Below are 19,447 nucleotides of genomic sequence, written 5' to 3' on the forward strand. Positions count from 1 at the left end.
GCTGAAAGATGGCCACAAAACGTACACTGGAAAACAGCTTCATTCTTTTCTTGCATCACAGCAGAAACTGGAAAGGAAGTCAGCATCAAGAACAGAGCTGAACGATTTGGGGAAAATATCTAATTGCAATTTTTCTGATTGTGATTTTTTTTATTGCGATATAATTTTTGAGTAAAACTTCAGTTCAGTATTTACTGCACTACAGATAATACATTCAAAACATGTGATGAAGCATCACTCAGTGTTTCCCCTACAATGTATTCATCAGCGGCGCAGCGCCGCTGCTGGAATTCAAGCGCCACTGCAAAGAGTTGCCTAATTAAAAAAAAATAGACGCAAGTGAACTTCAGGAACAGCTGCCATTCGTTCAGGTTTCATGTCAACAAATAATAGTAGGCTAACGTTGAAGGCGCAGTCAGGGATTCCACAGGAGATCACGCTTGTTTGTGTTTATGTTTAAGTTTATTAGCAGACACAATTGTGTGCAAAAAAACGTAGCCTACATTATGTTAACCAAGGAACCAAATTAAACACGCCAGCGAGATAGCTCGCCCCTACCTTCAGTAGCCTATTCCCAGATAAATCCACGCATTGTTTCGTTTTTGTTCGTGATACAGGCAATGCTTTCAAGCCCTGTGTTGCTAACATACCTAGGCTGTGAAACTAAGGTCTAGCTAGCTAGCCTATTGGCGGGTTTAATTGAATTTGAGTAATAGGATAAGCAAGCATTTACATCTGAGATAGTTTGTAATTCCTGTAGAGCTCATCAAAATTATAGATATAATACAAGACACTTATCTGCTATAATCCAAGTGAGTTTTCTTCGAATTTTTGACCATTTATTTTACCAAATGACATGGGAAACATAATTAATTTCATCCACATATTCTTATGCACCATGCACAACAACGCTACTAAGTTAGCTTAAAACCATGAGAATCAAGCCAGCGTCACGGGCCGTCACGGCATTAAAGTGACAGGCACTCAATTCGACTTGCACAGCACCAATACAGTGTAATGGCATGAAAGAGAAGTCTATATAGTTTATAGTGCTGTGCAAAAGTTAAGACACCCATGCTGAAATTGACTAAAGGGAGGAATAAAAACATATTTTGCCTTTTGTCTTAATGCCTTAATAAAAAAAAATAGGACATCAATTATTTTTAATGCATCATGTATCGTAAATAAATACATTATATATAAATGTCTTAACTTATGCACAGCACTGTATATTCTAAATAGTAATAGTTTGTACAGTGGCCTACAGTGTACAGTTGTACAGTGGCTAATACTAATAATGTAAATGAAAAAGGTGAAAGAAAAACATGAATAATCCTGTTCAAGTACTGCAATAATCATGCTTGTGTTGATGGTTATGTCATAATTTGTAACTCAATCTGTCCATTTCTTTCACAAAATCCACCAGAAGTCACAATTTAAGGAGTCATTTTTTATAATGTTTCTCTTTTTTTTGGGGGGGGGGGGGGGGGGGCTTCCTACGATCAACAGCACCGCTGCTGGAAAAAATTCTAGGGGAAACACTGATCACTATTTAAGAACATTAAAATAATGTTACGTTCAATGATAATTATAATGTTTGTGACACTGATACCGCCATTGTTGTTGTGCTGACTTCACAGAGTCTGGCCTAGATCCATAGGCAAACTTTTATTTCCGGGTGGGAGGGCACAGTTTGAGGTTTAAAACCATTGGAGTTCCTGTGAACCACTTTGGTCCAATATGGCGTTTCGTCATACAGAGAAGTTTCTCTGCATCACACCCATAACAAGCAAGGGTGCATCTTATCAGCAAACAATCACACGTTTCATCTGCGTAACTCTTGCCAAAATGCATCATATAGTGTTTTGTGAATGTACCCAAGTCAAACTTTCATATAAATGCATAAGTATGTCCAAAGCGCCACTTTTAAGCTTGTATGCGTTGTCGGGTGAAATGACCTTTTGAATGGGAATCCTATAGGGATATTACTTTTTTGATACAATCGCGTCAAAATCGCTAATTTTCAAACACTAAGAAGGCTCGACACAACATGAAACTTTGATCGAAGTATCATCAGTGTCTCTACACATGAACTCGAGCATTGAGAACATTGTTGGTGTACACAGAGTTTACTAAAAAGAAAATGTTTTTTTCTGCTCGCTGCCATCTTGCAAGGAGTGAGTTGTCCAAAATCTTTCTTTTTAGTAAACTATGTGTACACGAACAATGTTCTCAATGCTTGAGTTCATGTTCACGCTTCGGGGGGCGGGGATGTAGTAATTGAAACACCATGCCTATGTAACGTAATCACTCTCAGGAACGGCCTCTGTTCGCTGGTTGGGTCGGCTGCCCAACTACCGAAGTAAACGAGGGCGAATTAACCTATTCCAGACGGAGTACTGTAGGGAAAAGAAATCGAGCAGAAGTATGTTGCCAGGCAGAGGCCAGGCTAAATGTTGCTGGGAAAACAGAGATGAATGCAGTAAACTAATGAAGTAACTCTGTAATGCCTCTCTTGCCCATGGAAAAGCAAGGTTTTTCTAAGAATTTCCACAAACTCCAAAACAAGAAAGAGGAAAGAGGGAATCAATTGTCAATGGGTCATTCTATGAAACGGGTGCCATTTGCGTCCACTAGGGCTGGTAACCGCATTACCACAATACCGCGGTCACGTCTGAGCTCGTCATCGTCATCACCGCAAAAAAAAGAAAAAAAACAAACATTGACCTGCACATGTGTGTATAATATAGTGTGTAATGTCGTGACGTGATGTGTAATGTGATGAACCATCTTATGACATTGATTCAAGGTTTTCGAAACGAAACTTAGGCCAAAACTTATCATCAAAAGATGAAGCCGTTTCTATAAGTTCTGCACATTTTCTCTTTTCTCATTATTAGGGTGAACAGACTCAGTAAAAGCAGAGATTTTCTAACGAGAGACTTTCTAACAGCATTCAAAGAATCCTCCATAGAAATGTATAGGGTTAGTTTGTAATGCCAATTGGCAGTTGTCTATACCCCTCCCCGCCCCAACCGCATTGTTATCCTTTTTAGCCTTTTTTAAGCAATTTGGGGAGGGGTTATATAATTCAATTCAGATTTTGTATGATGTACTTTTTATGTCAATGTGGCCTCTCTTACGTATCCCTCCCCCTTCACTTGAATAGGAAAATAGCTGCCCAAAGAGCCTTACCAAGATGGCCGCCGAGAGGGGGGACCCACCTATAAGGACTTTGGTAATCTGTAGCTTAGACAGAATTTAACTGATTACTGCATCTGTATGGGACACGGGCTTTGAATATAGCATTATGCAACATCAAATCTTTTGTCTTCTGTTACATTTCTTCTTCAAGCAGTACTAATTCATATGCACATGCAGAATAATTTTGAAAAAGCAAGTTTTACATGGCATTGAAACAAGATAATTGCCTCGTACTTGCATGTACAGCAATTCCTGTTTAAGGCCAATCAGTGGGCCAAACAAGGTCAGTCTTTTAATAGTATTTCTTGAGGCCAGCACCAGCACATGGCAGTCATTCACATGGCCCTTCCCTTACAGCCTGAGGGCAGACCAGTCACAGTGAGTGCTCAGATTCTCATGCAGTTCTGTTGGTCAATTGAGACCTACATGGTAGCTCAATTGTGCCGTTACAACAGTGGGTAAATAACGCTGAATTACTTACTTAAACCCCCATCTTCAAAGTTGAAACGCCACTATTGCTGTGGAATTTGATCAGATACAATTCCTCCACAAAATTGGAAAATAAACACAAAAGGCCAGAATCAACTGACCTTAAAAACACCTACAGTAGGTCTGCTGTTGTTACCTCATCTCATCATTGATCACTTGCTGCTATGTTTTGGCAATTACAAAAAAAACAAAAAAAAACACACATCTTGATACTGGGAAGAAATCGAAGAAGATGGCGAGATGGCTAGAAGGAATTTAAATAAGGAAACTGACAGGAATTGCCACAGTGCTCCATCAAATGTAACACATATGGCTGTCCAGCCATTTTCAATTAAATTAAAACAAATATAAGCCACTGCATTCCAACCTGTACAAAAGCATCTTAACAGGAAAATAAATGGAAGATCTAGGTTAGCTGACATTAAAAATTAAAAAGGTTTTACTTTACAGGGCTAATCTATGCACTACTTGATGAAAAGAATGAAAATCAAATTGAAACTCTAATCTGTTGGTCATAAGTTTACAAAAAACTGCTCCTAGTAATCACTACGAAACAAAACCCCTTAATTTCACCCCTTTTAAATGCGCTATTTTTTACCTCAAAACCCTTCTATAATTAAGGAGTTTTTAAGTAGAGATGTGCATAGATTAAGGTCAATTAAGGAGAAAAGTCTACTGAATTTACCTCTTACTTTTTCGATTTCCCCTTAATTCAAGGATTCCTTAAAGGGAACCCCTGACTTGACAACTTAAATGTAGGGGGGTCACACCTTAAATTTAAGGGCAACTTCATATAAATTAAGTGGTTTTGGTATGTTTTCATGGGTAAAATAAGGTACGTTTGAGTACATTACGTTTCGTAGTGAATAGTGTAAGATATTGGATTTTTTTTTTTTTTTCGCCTTCTCTCAAGTCTTATTCTCCATGTAAATCATTTATAAACTAAATCTGCGTGGAAAATAATGCTGTACCACTGCTAGCCACCTTGCAGGTTTTTTTTTTTTTGCTCTACAAAATGGTATTGATGATTTATTATTATTATTATGGAATTATTTGTTTTCTATCTCCGCGTCAACCTGTTATGTCCCATGGGCTTCTAAAGAGAAGTGGTCATACAATGGAAACACTTGGCATCACCTTGACTCACAATAGGCATTTAAACTTTAGTCAATTCTCCCCCATCTGCCATTTTGTGAACTCAAGATTACCAAAAAGGAGGACAAGAAGAGACTGAAAGAACAACAGACAAGCTTTGCTTCAACTCTCTCTTAGCCCTGTATGTTTACATAAACTTCTGCTTGGAGAAATGGCTCATTTCAACACAAGACTTTTTGCTGGGAATATAACCTCTATTGTTTGACCTCTCACATTAAGGATTTCCTCTCCCCCTTTTACAACCCCCCCCCCCATCCTCCCTGCCCTAAGCCAATCAGGGTGGAGGCCATGGTGCTACCACTCGCTACAGCAACACAAACAAGGCCGCAAACCTCCAAACCCAGTGGCATTCCTGTGTTTACACAACACAACACAACACCCATGGCAAGTTGCTGGTCTTCTACAGCCATTTGCTTGTAGCAACTAAACCATTGCAAGCAAGTACACAGGGACAATGAAAGGACACACAGAGAATGCCCAGGTCCATCAGTTGAGGTCACTTATGCAACAGCTACAAAGTGCAGTGCACACTAGACTTTTACAGCTTCTGAAGGCATACAAGAAGACAAACAGACTATAAAGGTGAAATCGTTGAGTCCTGGTAGAGAATGGAAACAACCCTGAACGACAGAAAGATTCCTCTGCTTCCAGCTCTCCTCCTAGAGGACTGCTGAGAGCTGATGTCATAGCATTCCGTCGGAACGGGAGGCTTCCTGTGTTGGCTATACTGGGGCCCCTCTCTACCCCCCCCCCCCCCTTCCCCCTCCATGCTTGGGTGTGAGTGAAAGAGTGAGACAGCAAGAGGGAAAGGAGGGGGGGGGGGGGGGGGGCTATTCTGCATCACCCCAGTAAGGTCCAGAGGACACACCCACCAATGCCCTGACAATATTAAACAAATAAACACTGTTTAAAACACTGTTAAAAACATGCTGACCTATGGTCATCCTCAACCTATTCTATGCATAAAAGCAAACCTTTTCTCATGAGCTTCATATTTACCCCCTCTAAAAGCGCACCTCCACTGAGCCCCTACACCACTGAGCAGGCTAGTGGATAGGATTTGGAAGAAATGCAACGACTCTGTGAGTGTGACCACTGTGTCACAGACCACTGTGTAAGCTTACTTTAGAATGCATGGAAACTCAAAGGATCATAGAATATTAAAAGCAGTGGAAAGAATGGGGAAGTGAGCAGAGGGTCTGAAACAGACTCTTGTATCATAACTGACGAATGACCAAAGGCTGGTGTATTTCTGTCACGGCCAGTTGTTGCTCTAGTGGAATCTCTCAGCGCCTGCCCCCACATGGATGGGGGGCTGTGGAGGGGGCGTGAAATGAGGGCTTGTCAACATTGAAAGCGATTCTCCAGCGTCACCGTCACTACGATGACATGCTCTGCATTCCTCACAAAGAATCATATGACCTACTGTTGAACACACACATTCCAACACACAAATAGAAGCACGTCTAACAGGATGTAAACACCACATAATGAGTGTGCAACAGCAAGAGAGGAGAGAAGTGCACAATCGCATACACACTGGCTCATCGAGCCATCTATAAAACCATACAACTAAGGCAGTGAAACAAACTGAACCCATTAGGGAACACAGAATACATTGTTGGCATCATATTTCAGTCAGTATTCCCATACCAATACATCTGGTAGCAATATTTAATGTAAAAGTACCACAGTACACAAGGAGTTTCAAACTTGCTTTGAATCCTTCCCCCTTTGAAACCCTTCAACACTTCGACCCTCCACTCTCTCCAACATGCCATAACAGTAGGCTAGTGGATGTGGCAATTGATGTGGGATCTCAAACAAGGAACATAAATTCACATTTCTTGGCCATATTATTGTATGACTGCCTGAAACTAATTTTCAGTCAAAAACATCAGCTCCTATGATGGACAAACATTGGTGAGAGACTCTACACGGTCCTCCCATCCCTCCAGCTAATGAGGATGGGGGCTTGGCCAATCAGAGCCTGAGGAAGTCAAGCACGTGTGGTAAAACGGACACGCTCCTCAGGATCGGGGGTTGCAGCGCTCAAAAACATTAATGGAGTCATTTGAACAATCACTCCATGGCTTAGATGCCTGTACAATTTTATACAGCTTTTGATAACAGCCGATCATGATATGTGGACTATAGGCCTACCACTCAGTATGACTGCTCTTACTCGCAAACTATACTCACAGTGGCTTCAAAGTTCTATATTACAGCAATGAGTAATTCACAAAGTAATTTGACCTGCAATAACAGGGAAATCTGCAAAACATTCAAAGAATGAAAGCTTTCCCAAGACTCCATACCATAGCTGCTGCAAAAGGCCATTAAAATGACAGCTCTGTAAAATGAATGACGACAAGTATAACGCTTGTCATTCACATCAACTGAGATAAAAAGGCAAAGCGATCTTGCACACAAACACAAGAAATGCACAGGCTAACTAAATGTAGTAATATATTTTTACATCATTCTAGCATTTAATAGGCCTACTTTTGCAAAGCTTTGTGCGCAATTTAGGGTGGCTCATGTTGTTTGAAACATAGCCTACCAGATGCTGGTATTAGCTGCAAGATGTAAAATGCAACTGAACAAACTAAACATTAATTGCCTTCGCAGAGGCAATTAGGACAACTCACCGCGTTATCGTGCTGTTGACAGAAATCCATTCGCTCCTGAAAGACGGGCAGAAACGAGTAGGTCGAATGGAACGACTGGGAGAGGCTCACCGGAGTGTTGGAGTTGTTGGTCCGGCCTCCAATGTGCAAGCTCTCCAGTAACCTTTCAATAAAATGGTCTTTGGTTAAACGGACCCGCTGGTGCGCCCGGACACAGTTGTCGCAGAGGTACTCTTGGCAGTCCAAGCAGTGTGAGGTAGCGGGGTTGCCCTCATCGCAGGAACTGCACTGAGGTTCGGTGAACTGATGTGGTCGAAGAAGGCTACTGTGTGGGTTGATTCTGCAGTTAGTCTTGTTTTGCTCCTCGGACGCAACTACAACATCAAGCAAGTTGTTGAAGAGAAAATTTGAGGATGGCAAGGCGTCTACCCCGGATTCGGACATGGAAACCTTTTGGTCACAAGTTGGGCACCTAAGTTTCAGTGGGTCGCCGGGGTTCCGCTGGCCCTCTAAGCACTGCCTACAGAATGCATGTAGACAGGGGAGTACGTGGAGCCTTCTGGAAGATGAGGTAGATGAACTTGAGGTCTGAGATGAGGACGATGAGGTAGAGGAGTTGGAGGAGATCGGAGCAGAAGACCCGCACAGCTCCTTGCACAGGGGGCATGTTTGCAGGTCGGTGTCTGGGAATGAAGCCATTTACAAGTGGGCAAAAATAATACTTTGAAAAACGTAAAATGTGTGGCAGATTGGCATAGAATGCGTTTGCTTTAAGATATGTAGATTTTCTGGGGATTAATTGGACCAACTGCACGCACTGACGTTGCGCTTGCTCCACAAATTCTCTGGACCGAAAAAATATATCTAGCTGCTCAATAAAACGTGTAGCCTTCTTGGGAATTAGGCAGCTAAATGGATATGAATTCGGAAGTATAAATTAAATCGTATTCAGATTAAGTCAATACAGCTGTGTTCACAAATGTAAGAATTAGGCAAACCTCTTAAATGCCATGGTGTCTTATAATCGATGACAGCATGGAATTTCCCTCATAGCTCATTTCAATGCTCCGATCTACACAGTGCAGTTTAACCATTTACAAACAAGCGGTCCTCATTTTTCGAGCCTTAGCCTATAATCCTGAGATGAGGAGCATTAACATTGTTGCGAAACATGAAATCCGCTGCGAGGTCCCTGCTCCGATCCTCCCCCACCGCCGCATGACGAAAGGGGCCACACGTTCGATGCGTTGTCAATTACTTGCTTTTCCTTCAACACAAAGGTGTGTTTTCTCTCCACGTGCCAGTCTCTTGCCTTCTAGTCTACCATCTGGGCATTTCTGGGCGTATGCATGTTAAGGGAACTGATGAAGTCGTCCCAGTTGGAATGGAATATTTCAGCAAAGTACGTCCCATGTAGCTAGTTAGCTTGTTGGTTAGCGCTCATGAGATCCAGTTACAGATTTGGATGTGTCGCCTACTGAATCGAATAGTCTATGTCCACTGTTCCTTCTCTTAACTCCGTTTCTCTACTCAGTTGAATTGTAGCAGCAATTATGCGTCCAACATACGAATGGTTACAATTACTAACCCAGGAGTTTCCGTTCGAAAATGCAGTGATAAAACACTGGCTTCCCTCAAAAATCCAACGACGTGTGCAGACTATCCGCCTTGCAGCTCCGGGCTATCCGACGGGAACATGTCGGTTGTGCCCTAAACGCACACGCACATTGTGTTTGCGTTCAAATCGGTGAACAGTGCGCACTACACTGGCCGCAGAGACGCGAGTTGTCGAATCTGATCTGAAAATGCCTTCAATTCCGAAAGGCTCACGAGCACTTCCGCTTGATCACACGGTGGGGCAAGGCTTAAGTGGGGAGGGGGTTGGGCATCGACCGATTGGTTATAGGACTCTACAATGAACATACAGCTAGTAGGCCTAGGCTAGGAATGTTGTACTATTTCACTGACCTTATGTGATTTGGTATCATTGATGTGTGGTTATAAGATATTTTTAGTCATTTTATAAATGTAATTAATTTATTTAAATGTATTATTTATTTATTTATTTTTATAATGTATATTATAAAGATTATTTATCATATCCAAGTTAATTTATTTAATCAAATACTTCAAGGTAATAGGCATGACATAGAATGCCTTGGCCTAATATAATAAGAGTGATCAAACCACTTTTTAAACATTTTGAATTTACTTCTTATGGTTGACTCACTCGCCCATGTGTCATTGTTTTTGCCAGAGCCTAAAATTGCAGGGTAGTCATTTAGCCTAGGCCTATACCAAGGCAATCACTGATACTGAGCCTTCTTTTTAACAACAGCCAGACCCACTGGGCGTGTTGGTGACTGACGAAGGTGCATACACTAAAGTGTTGCTCTGTAAATAACCTGCAGTTCCACACAGACTTTTACTGGCTCTCAGGATGGGGCCCTATCAAGGCTCAGAGGGGCAGGATGGAGCCCCCACTGTGGGCTGGGGCTCCAGATGTGAGCGGCCCAATAAAGCGGTGCGACGCCAGGACCAGTGATGGAGCTGGGGGAGACACCTTTTGACCCCCATTATCCAGCCAGGCTTTAGGAGCAGCAGGGCCCGGCCACTCCTGCCCACAGCCACTGACCACTCCAAGGACATTCCATTGATCTCTTTGAGAAGTACACACACACACACACACACACACAAGCACAACAGAGGGAGGGGGTTGTGTCCAGCATAGGCTACAGAAGAAAAAAAAAGGAAGGGTCAGGTCACATGCTTGAAATGACCGTAGGTTACGTGGACAAAATGGCAGAGGGTATTGCAGCGTGGTGTGTGTGGTGGGGCAGGGCAGTGATTCAGTATGGTCCCTGAGAGAGCATCGTGTCCAGTGGCCATCTGCTTGCTGAATATTCCTCAAAGGTCCAGCCCACATTCATTTTAACACAGCTTTGCCTTTGTAATTTGCCAAACATATGGCAAATAATGACTAAATGCACATGAAAACATATAAAGGAAATATAAATAAATGAGGGGTGTAAAGGTACACTTATTTGTACCAAACTGTTTAGGTACAGGACGTTAGGTTCAATACAGATGTGTACCGAATGTAGTCCGAGTTCCCACGCTAGACCGAGGTACACACCAAACTGTGATTTTTGTGTACTGTGTTATACCCCTAAAATAACAAGACAAAAAAGATATCCACTGATTGGTTCATCACAGTTCAGGCAATACAAAAATAATCCCTGGTCCCTTTTATATTATTTTTTATGTGTCAGTCAAACAGTCAGATACTTTGGCTAATCAACTTTTTTGATCATTTCTTTACAAGGATTTGGAATCCCACATGTAGTTAAGCCATTACAAGGTAACTTAATGTTAGTATGCATAATGAAAGGACTTCTGGTAAAGATGGTTTAATAGGTAACCATGGTTCAGTGGTGCATGATTGTAGAACAATCCCTGAAAGAAGGAAGATGGTGCTCTTGTGACTAGTTGAACAGCATCTGACCATATACCCAGATGCACTGCTCATTGGAACATGTATGAGTATGAATACTGATTTGAGAGTAACCTGCCATGGTCACACAGAGGAACAGACCCCATTTGAACTAAACAAATCAAATTGAGTTAAAAGATTATCTGAGACCTGAAGATCTATAACATGGAAACACTGAAGTCACTGAGTCATGGACATGGTCTTGTGAATGTTTCTTTTTATAAGGTCTGACAAGTTGCCTCTGGAGGTTTATAAAGATGTTCAAACAAATGGATGTATGTACTGATTTCCTTATGCAACTGATTACCGTGGCTAATGCTGCCTTGCACTGCACAGTGTGCTTCTGTGTTCATAGGATTTGTGAGGCAGTATTATGCAAAGCAAATGAATGTCCTCAAGACTCATTGGGATTAACTAACATGTTTTGGTGTCCTGCCTCTGCTGTAAACCCCAGCACATACCATACACTGGAGCACAAGGAAAAGACAGGTGAACTAATTAAAAGACCTGAGGACTGATGTGTGGTTCAGAAATGGGCTATCATTACAGGCCATAATGGCATTTACAACAATTATTTCACGAAAGAGTCAGTACCAGTGGATTGAAAACTAATGTGAATCTAGCTAAATAGAAGCTGTTACATTCTGCAAATGTAAAGGTGCCATGGAATGCTACAGGAATCAAGTTGTCTTGAACACAGCACTCTTCCATTCACTTGTTTTAATGTGGAAATGTATTTTTGATGTAAATGCAGTTGTAAAAAGGGCTCCAATTATTATCAGTGAGTAACTATTTTTAAGAAAGACCAGATGTGTGGCTTACTCTGGTGTCATAAATACATTCATGTGGATTCAACATGAGAAATATCCTTATGTAGATACATTTGTAGTTGTCCCTCTGATTTATCTCTATTTGAGCAATCTAATGACAGTGTGTGTGGCGGGGGATAATCCTTGCTTTTGTTCTTGTGTGTGTGTGTGTGTGTGTGTGAGGGGGCGGTGAGCCTCCAGTGGCTCCCAATAAAAAGAGCATGAACACAGTGAGTCACAAACTGAGCCATTGTGAATGCTCCAGTAGACCAGGCACAACTCTCTGGAGTAGGGGGGACACCTACTGTAACCATGCTATAGAATTACAGAGTAGGAATTGTACTGGCCACTTGCAAATGGACTCCTCTTCCTTAGCAACTCTATAGGTTGACAACACGGTTTTCCTGCATAGTTGGGTGGATCTTATTTCAACAGCAAACCTATTCAGGAGCAGACCTGAAGAAAGAAGTGCTTACACTAACCATTCGTTACACCCGCCTGCAAATGGACAGATTGTTCACACTAGGTATTAGAACTTAATTTTTTATGTTAAATAAAGAGCTTTATTTTTCTGTCAACGTCTGTTTTTGCTGTGACTTTAATGTGTTGGCATTTCTGGGGCATTCAACTCTCAAGGCATCATTCTATTTCCATCATACAGACAAAATAGACTACGGAACATTTCTGAGTGTTTTCACAACAACAAAGTAGCAGTTGGTATGCAGGTCTAACTAAAATAGACCCAGACATACAGTATTGTCACTTGTCAGTTCATCAGAAGATCATTATAATATTCAAACAACAGTTCAGTCAGTGAATTATGATATTAATGTAAGTTAGCTACATGTTAAGGCGTGTAATTGTAAATTTAACAGCAGTAGTCATTGCTGCTGTGCTGAACTTGGGAAAGGTAGGTGTTGCTGGTGGTGGGGAGGCTGGGAGCTGGATGGACGCCAGGAGGGGTTACTGAGAGGGTAGCGTGTCCCTCAGGGCTGCCCAGCCACTGAACACCGCTCAGTGCAGTTCAGACAGCCACAGCCCTCTCACTCTCTCAACCCTCTCACTCTCTCAGCCCTCTCACTCTCTCAGCCCTCTCACTCTCTCAGTGCAGTTCAGACAGCCACAGCCCTCTCACTCTCTCAACCCTCTCACTCTCTCAACCCTCTCACTCTCTCAGTGCAGTTCAGACAGCCACAGCCCTCTCACTCTTTCAGCCCTCTTACTCTCTCAGTGGCAAGCAGCTGCAATCTCAAGCTTCCTTGAGTAAATCAGTCAGAAACCAGACTGCCACGAGGTGAGAGGGCCAAAGCCCCGCAGCAAACCACAGCCTTTTTTCCAAGGGTTTGCACACTGTCAGCTACAGTGCACCACTGTCCCTTAAGCTCTCTGCTAGGACTCCAATTAGGTACAAATTAAAAGCAATATTTCCTTGTGAAAATAACATCATCCTACTTTAGCAGAAGGCACTCCTTGTAATTGCCATCAGGTTACCTCACAGGGCCTGCTGACATTATTACAGATCAATTCTGATTTGGGGTTTGTGCTGGCAAATGTTTTACATCTCTAGACCAGAGTGACATAAATGGATTCGGACCAAGGCTTGGTTTAGAAGTTAAATGATCATTCAACGAGTCCCAGTCGGATCACGGTGCCTGGTGGCTCCACTGTGCAGTGCACTGCTGTTGTGAGGGGGGGCCATTGAAGTGCGCTGCTAGCGGCACGCTCAGGTGTAAATCAGAGCGGGACGGCAGCGCACGTGCAGATTTAGTGCCCCTGCCTGTGGCGGTGCACTCCGCTGAGGGCCGCACTAATGATGGGTAGGGGGGCAGAGTGCTGCCAGCCACTACTCTTAGTGGTCACCCCCACGGTGCGGGGCAGGAAAGATTAACTCAGCTCAAAGGGAACCTCACAGCCAGACCATTAATCCTTCTTTAAAAGGCCCTGAATTACCTTAATGCTGGGGTCTCAGCCCACTCCTGCAAAAGAACAGTCACGTCCTTACTTTGCACGCTGCTGGCACCACACTCCCCACTGGCACTCTTGTATGGGGGAAGAGCCCTCACACTTTCTCCTTCCAACACAGGACAGAAGCACCCAGGGCTAGATTTGAAGAGGGCAGTGGACGAGACTGGGATTAAGTGGTGCAGGACAGAACATATCTTTTAGGTCTGCAATGAATTAGACAGCGAGATTTAGTGAGCTGTGGCGAAGGGGGAAAAACTATTTCAGCTGGCCAGTTCCCCACACAGCTCCAGTCTACATGAAAGCATGAATTCCAGGAAATCAAAATCATGTTCTTTTTCATAATTTTATGTGAGTCATAAATTATACTTTAATGCTTCAACATTTGAGAAGGCAAACCCAGAACAAAGGATATCAGGAATTTAGGACACAATGATGGCGAGAAGGATACATTAAATTATTATAGGGATTGTCAAAGTTTTTTTTTCCCCCCGTCATCTACTTCCTGAATTTTTGGTCAACGATACCCGGGACACCAAACCACCGGGGCACATGAAATTTGAAGGAAAAATCCCCGGGGGCCACTCACCCCCCCCCCCCCCCGCGCGCTGGGCCCCCCGAAACCCCAAAAATGCAGTTTTTCCTAAATAACTACCTGAACCGTGGCACCAAGGATGAAGACATTTTTATGGTATGTTGGTCTCAAGGGCCCACATCAACCTTCTAGCCCATAATCACTCATTTGTGATTTGCACCCCCCGGTAAAAAATGAAAATGCAATATCATTCTGCTTTAATCGCCCCTCTCTTCAGTTAAGATGTTCAGAACTGCACCAAATGTTATGTGTATGATTAACCTGACATTCTCTGGGGGTATGCCAAGTTTCGTAGAATTTCATCCATGGGGGGGTCTAAAAAAATTAAGTTATGTGTACATTTAGTGACTGTACACTCATTGGCTTGTAGATGGTGGTGCACACATATACACAAGCACACACACACACAGGCACGCACATACCATCAGTATCGGCAATTACAACGGCCGATACATAATTACAAATTCAGTAGGATTAAAGGAAAACCAAATATTCATCATAATAATTTGGCTGCATTTCGAGTATTGGCGTCACGTAGTCGTTTGTCCACCAGATGGCGCATCGTTGCAGTGAGACGTAATTTTGTTGGAAGTTAATCTAAAGTGGGTTGGAAAGACACTACGCTTCCTACAAGGACAAGACTGTAGTTTACCGCAGAGAACGTCTAATAAGGGTAGGATGATTTCTGCATGACATGTAATTCCCATTTCTTCTTGAAGCCGAAATAAATCTGAGAATGTTTATCGGACATGCTTGGTTTTTACTGCAGGTAGGCTACGTTAATCTTAAGTTATATCAATAGCCTAGAGTAGGTAAAATAATGTTACCGTTAGCATTGGTTGAGTGATGGAGGCCAATTTGATTATTGATGTATTTGTAGAAAAACATAAATGCGGTTATAGGCTACCAAGAAAATTGATAACTGGTAGCCTAGGCGCCTAGTAGCCTATTAACGCACCAGTGATCTACATCTCCATTTAAACCAAATGTTTTAGAGCGCACCAGAGCCCGTCTACGGAGAGCCTGGCCACTCCGTATTAAGTCCCATTGTACCGAATTTTGGTTGCAGTTCTACCAGAGTTCCACTGGGGGCGATCGGCATGAGTGCAGAATGAATGGGAGTCAATGGAGCTAGACGGCTAAATGTGTCTCTTTCACCTGATTGTCGTTGACAAATCTCAGATTTGATTGTAGTTTGTATAACTTCAACATGGGTTATAGGTCAAAAGTTAAATGAACGAGTACTTATGTCCTTTTGATTTCTTACAGGTTGGGTCGTTGTTGCCCATAACACGCTAGCATTGTGCTAATGAATGACGTCCTTGACACGTTTGAAAGGCTGTTTAGAACAATTAAGTGACTTTTAAAAATATAATACTTAACCAAGTGTATTTTCTTTGCCTCCCCTTTCGAATACAATATTCAAATTACTTGAAAAAAAATTATAACCCGAGAAAAGTGGATTTTGAGGGGTACAGCTCCATAGACCTCCATGCATTCTGCACTCGTGGACGAGCGCCCTCATGTGGAACCACAGAATGAACTGCAACCAGTTCAGAAACCGGAAGTTTTCCGAGAGTGGCAGTTCTCCCCTTATTAGACATTCTCTGAGCGCACGTTGAGAGATGTATCCAGGGCAGGGCTGTACCTACACATATTTGTTGCACGTGCTACAAAAATTATTCTTTGCGATAGATGATTTAGTACCAACGTTACACCGGTCCAATACAGTTTTGCCTATGGCTATACCTAGAGCCATATAAATATAAGATACCCCTTGCCAAACCCTATTTCAATTAGGCAGCACTACACCACCACGAACAAGCTGTCATTAAGTTTGTGCGTTTAGTAGGAGGCCTACAACTTTTATGACGTGACGTTTCTTGGGCATTTAGCTTCACCATCACGTCAAGTTGTAGGCCATGCTCATCTAGGCTATGGATTTAAGTGGCTTAAAGGCAGCAAAAGTGGGATATAGTGCAACTGCTTCCCCAAAACAATTCCTCCATAACTGTGTATTTAATCGTTTGATATGTGGATAACTTTCAGTGGACTAAACAAAAGGTAAATATTTTGTTATCACAAGGCTGGTTCGTTATATGGCGAAGCATATAGCCAACTTTGTTTGCAGCAGTGAAGCTGAGTTTGTTGTTAACATTGTTGGTAACTGTCAGGGAATTTAACCCCAACATATAGATACAAGAACCACAACACGTAGTATGGCTTTGCCCACAAACTCTGGTACCAAGAGGAGAGCCTGCTAATGTAAGGAAGAATTCCTCACACCATCAGTCTCTGACTCAAAAGCTGTGTCTTTTATTGTACAGATGAGATGCACACAGATAATAGGAAGCAAGACATAGCGACTTCATTGTGACATACTCTTATCTCTCCCACACACACACACCGACAGGGTGCAGTTCCTGTCTGTCTGGGTGCACACTTAACTTGTACTCTCTGTTCTTAGAACTCAGGACAACAACATTTAACTTGAACTCTCTGTTCTTAGAACTCAGCACAACAATGTTTCTGCTTACACAAATGCTTATACAATGATAATAATAATTTCCTTACAGTAACGTAAACGTTTCTTCAGTTAGGAGCAGTAGCCTATACTGTTTTTTTTTTATTTTTTATGTTGCATTCATTTTCATTGGCAAAAGCTAGCCTAATATGCATGAGAACCTAATTTGAGGGAGCTGCAGCTGTTAGCATCAGCACGGTCATATTAACACAGCAGACACTAGCTCAGTGAAGGATCGTGTAAACCCCATCCCTAGAAACCAGTTTCAAACCAATTTGCGCTGATATGCATGATCACTGATCAAATTGCTATTTTCTGACAGGATGAGCACAACCATGCAGGTTCTCTGAATCTCAAGCTCATAGCCTAGGACGGCACGGTGAATGACAAACGGTGACAAAATGCTGTTGTTTATAAGTTCATAGCCTGGTTATTTATCAAGGACTATATCACGTTTTATATGTTATTATGATCACTCGCATCGCATTACCATGGGGTTACTGTGTAGGTAATGCTACGGTTAACTTAACATGCCCACCATTACACTGGAGAGATGTTAGAGAGATGTTAAAACACTGTTTACAGCTCTTGAGTCACGTAGGTCATTTTTTTTTATAACGATAATTAGATAGGCCTAGGCTACACTTGGGGTGGGTGCTATTGCGTTTTCTAAAGAATCTCCCGTCTTGGTTTTGTACAGAAATTAATATTAAGTGACACATAGGCTAAAAGGGAGAGAAAAAGGTCACCTTCCGATATTTAGCAGGCTACGGTCTGGAATTTAATTTAATATTGTTGTAATGGTAGGATAACTACACAGTTTACACAATAATTACACTGTGTTATAAATATTGTATATCAATGCATTTATTGTCTGTTAATTACCCAAAATTGTGTCTCTGTCTCTCATTGAACAGTAGTTTATTTAATGCATTCTAATCCATTGTCAATTTTAGTTTACATGAACCACGTGACCTTAATGAATTTTGAACACCCATTGTCGCAACTCTACCTTTATATGGCTCTGGCTCTGGCTATACCTTGAGACTGAGACGTTTTTTGTTTGTTCGAAGTGCGTGTTTAGGGTATGAGAGGGGAGTCGATGTGCTTTGATTCCAGCTTGGTAGTCTGTGCGATTAAAGTATCCAAACAATAATACCGCTTTCATTATGGCTGCTTTAGCCACAGACCTTGAGCTACTGTACAGTGGGTTGGGTTCCATTTAGAAGTGTCGCTTTCCATGATTCACGCAGCTGCGTGAAATGTAGGCTATTAGGCTACTACTGATATGCAAAATTATTAACTTTTCGCCAAGAGGTGGCAGCTTAAGTCCGCTTGATACTGTAAGCCATTGGTTCCCAAAGGAGATTTTATTTGGGTCGCCAGCATAGCCTAGTGACAATTTGTAATAGGCCTAGCATAGGGCCTACCTTATATAGCTTATAGTTTGTTAACAGTCACGGTTTTGTCATAACTCCCTCTATGCATTTTTGCATTTAGAATAGCTCTGAAACCGGGGGCGAACACGTCGCAGGAGGGGGGCGCCAGTGCGTGGATATCTCAATCGCAAAATGAAACAATATTTCTATCGGGCGCCTACCATGGACTAGGCTAGGTGAACTCAGCCTGATCTGCCGGCGATTCCTTTTCGATTTCTTAAAAGATTGAGCTTGGTCTGGCGAAAGCCAGACTAACCATGGACCTCATAGTTGCAAGATGCAAGGGAACATGAATCAGCATATTATTTGCACAAACAATAACGGACAGTAGCTCTTCAGGCCCGTTAAAATGTGTATGAACAGTCTAGCAACGCATTTCATGAAGGCCCTTTTGGACATGTCAGTTATTTGCACCACTGGGTAAAACGGCATTTTGTTTTAGACTACTGGTATTTAATCTGTGCATTGACAATAAAGCTGAATATCATATGAACTAGATGACTAAACTTATGCATATGTAGAAGAAGAAACATTCACAAAAATCCATGACATGACCTTGATAGCTGTTGAAAACGGCATGAAACTGACAGGGATTGTTTTGTTTAATAATAATAAATAAATAAATACATTATGCTGCTACCTTCTGCTTTTCCCAAATACAATGTAGCCTACAGGTGTACCTTTCATCAGTGCAGTTGCAATGGATGGACTGTGATGAACTGCCCCTACTTGTGATTGTTTAGATATTTCAAAGGTTTTATAACAATGATACAACATTTTTGGCAAGTGCTACAAATCTATTCACCTTTGCAGCACTTGCAAAACAAAAAAAGTGTCGTAACGTTATAAGCAATGCATTGAACTGAATAGGCACATTATGTAGCCTCATAACGAGACTTCTCAAATTCAGAAAATTGCATTAAACTAAAATCGGAAGACATTGTTATCTTTGTTAGACATATAGGGTAGTTGTCATATAAATGCTGTAACGTGAAGTGTAAAGTGTAAATATACAAACTTTATGTTAAATTGAATTTCCTGAATTTCCCCTCGGGGATCAATAAAGTATCTATCTATCTAAAACATACCCTCCAAAACGAGACCTCCCGAAATTCAGAAAAAAATACTAAATTGATATCAGGCAACG

The 19,447-nt window shown here is 41.9% G+C and overlaps 1 protein-coding gene across 2 annotated transcripts in view; it reads right to left on the reverse strand.

Annotated features, from left to right (window-relative positions):
* The window catches only part of trim71 (tripartite motif containing 71, E3 ubiquitin protein ligase), a 28,857-nt gene extending 19,524 nt beyond the window's left edge, over window positions 1-9,333 (reverse strand). The window contains exons 1-2 of one of the 2 annotated variants that reach the window (XM_042107176.1): window positions 8,577-9,333; window positions 7,500-8,476 (exon numbers count right to left, since the gene is read on the reverse strand). In XM_042107176.1, coding sequence (XP_041963110.1) covers window positions 7,500-8,177 — 678 coding nt within the window. In that variant the 5' untranslated portion in view covers window positions 8,178-8,476; window positions 8,577-9,333. Of the gene's footprint in view, window positions 1-7,499 lie in introns of both variants that reach the window. The other variant, XM_042107175.1, reaches the window with a different exon arrangement.
* Window positions 9,334-19,447: the final 10,114 nt, after the last annotated feature.

Source organism: Alosa sapidissima, chromosome 10 (assembly GCF_018492685.1).
Source record: "Alosa sapidissima isolate fAloSap1 chromosome 10, fAloSap1.pri, whole genome shotgun sequence".
In the NCBI taxonomy this organism is placed as follows: domain Eukaryota; kingdom Metazoa; phylum Chordata; class Actinopteri; order Clupeiformes; family Clupeidae; genus Alosa; species Alosa sapidissima.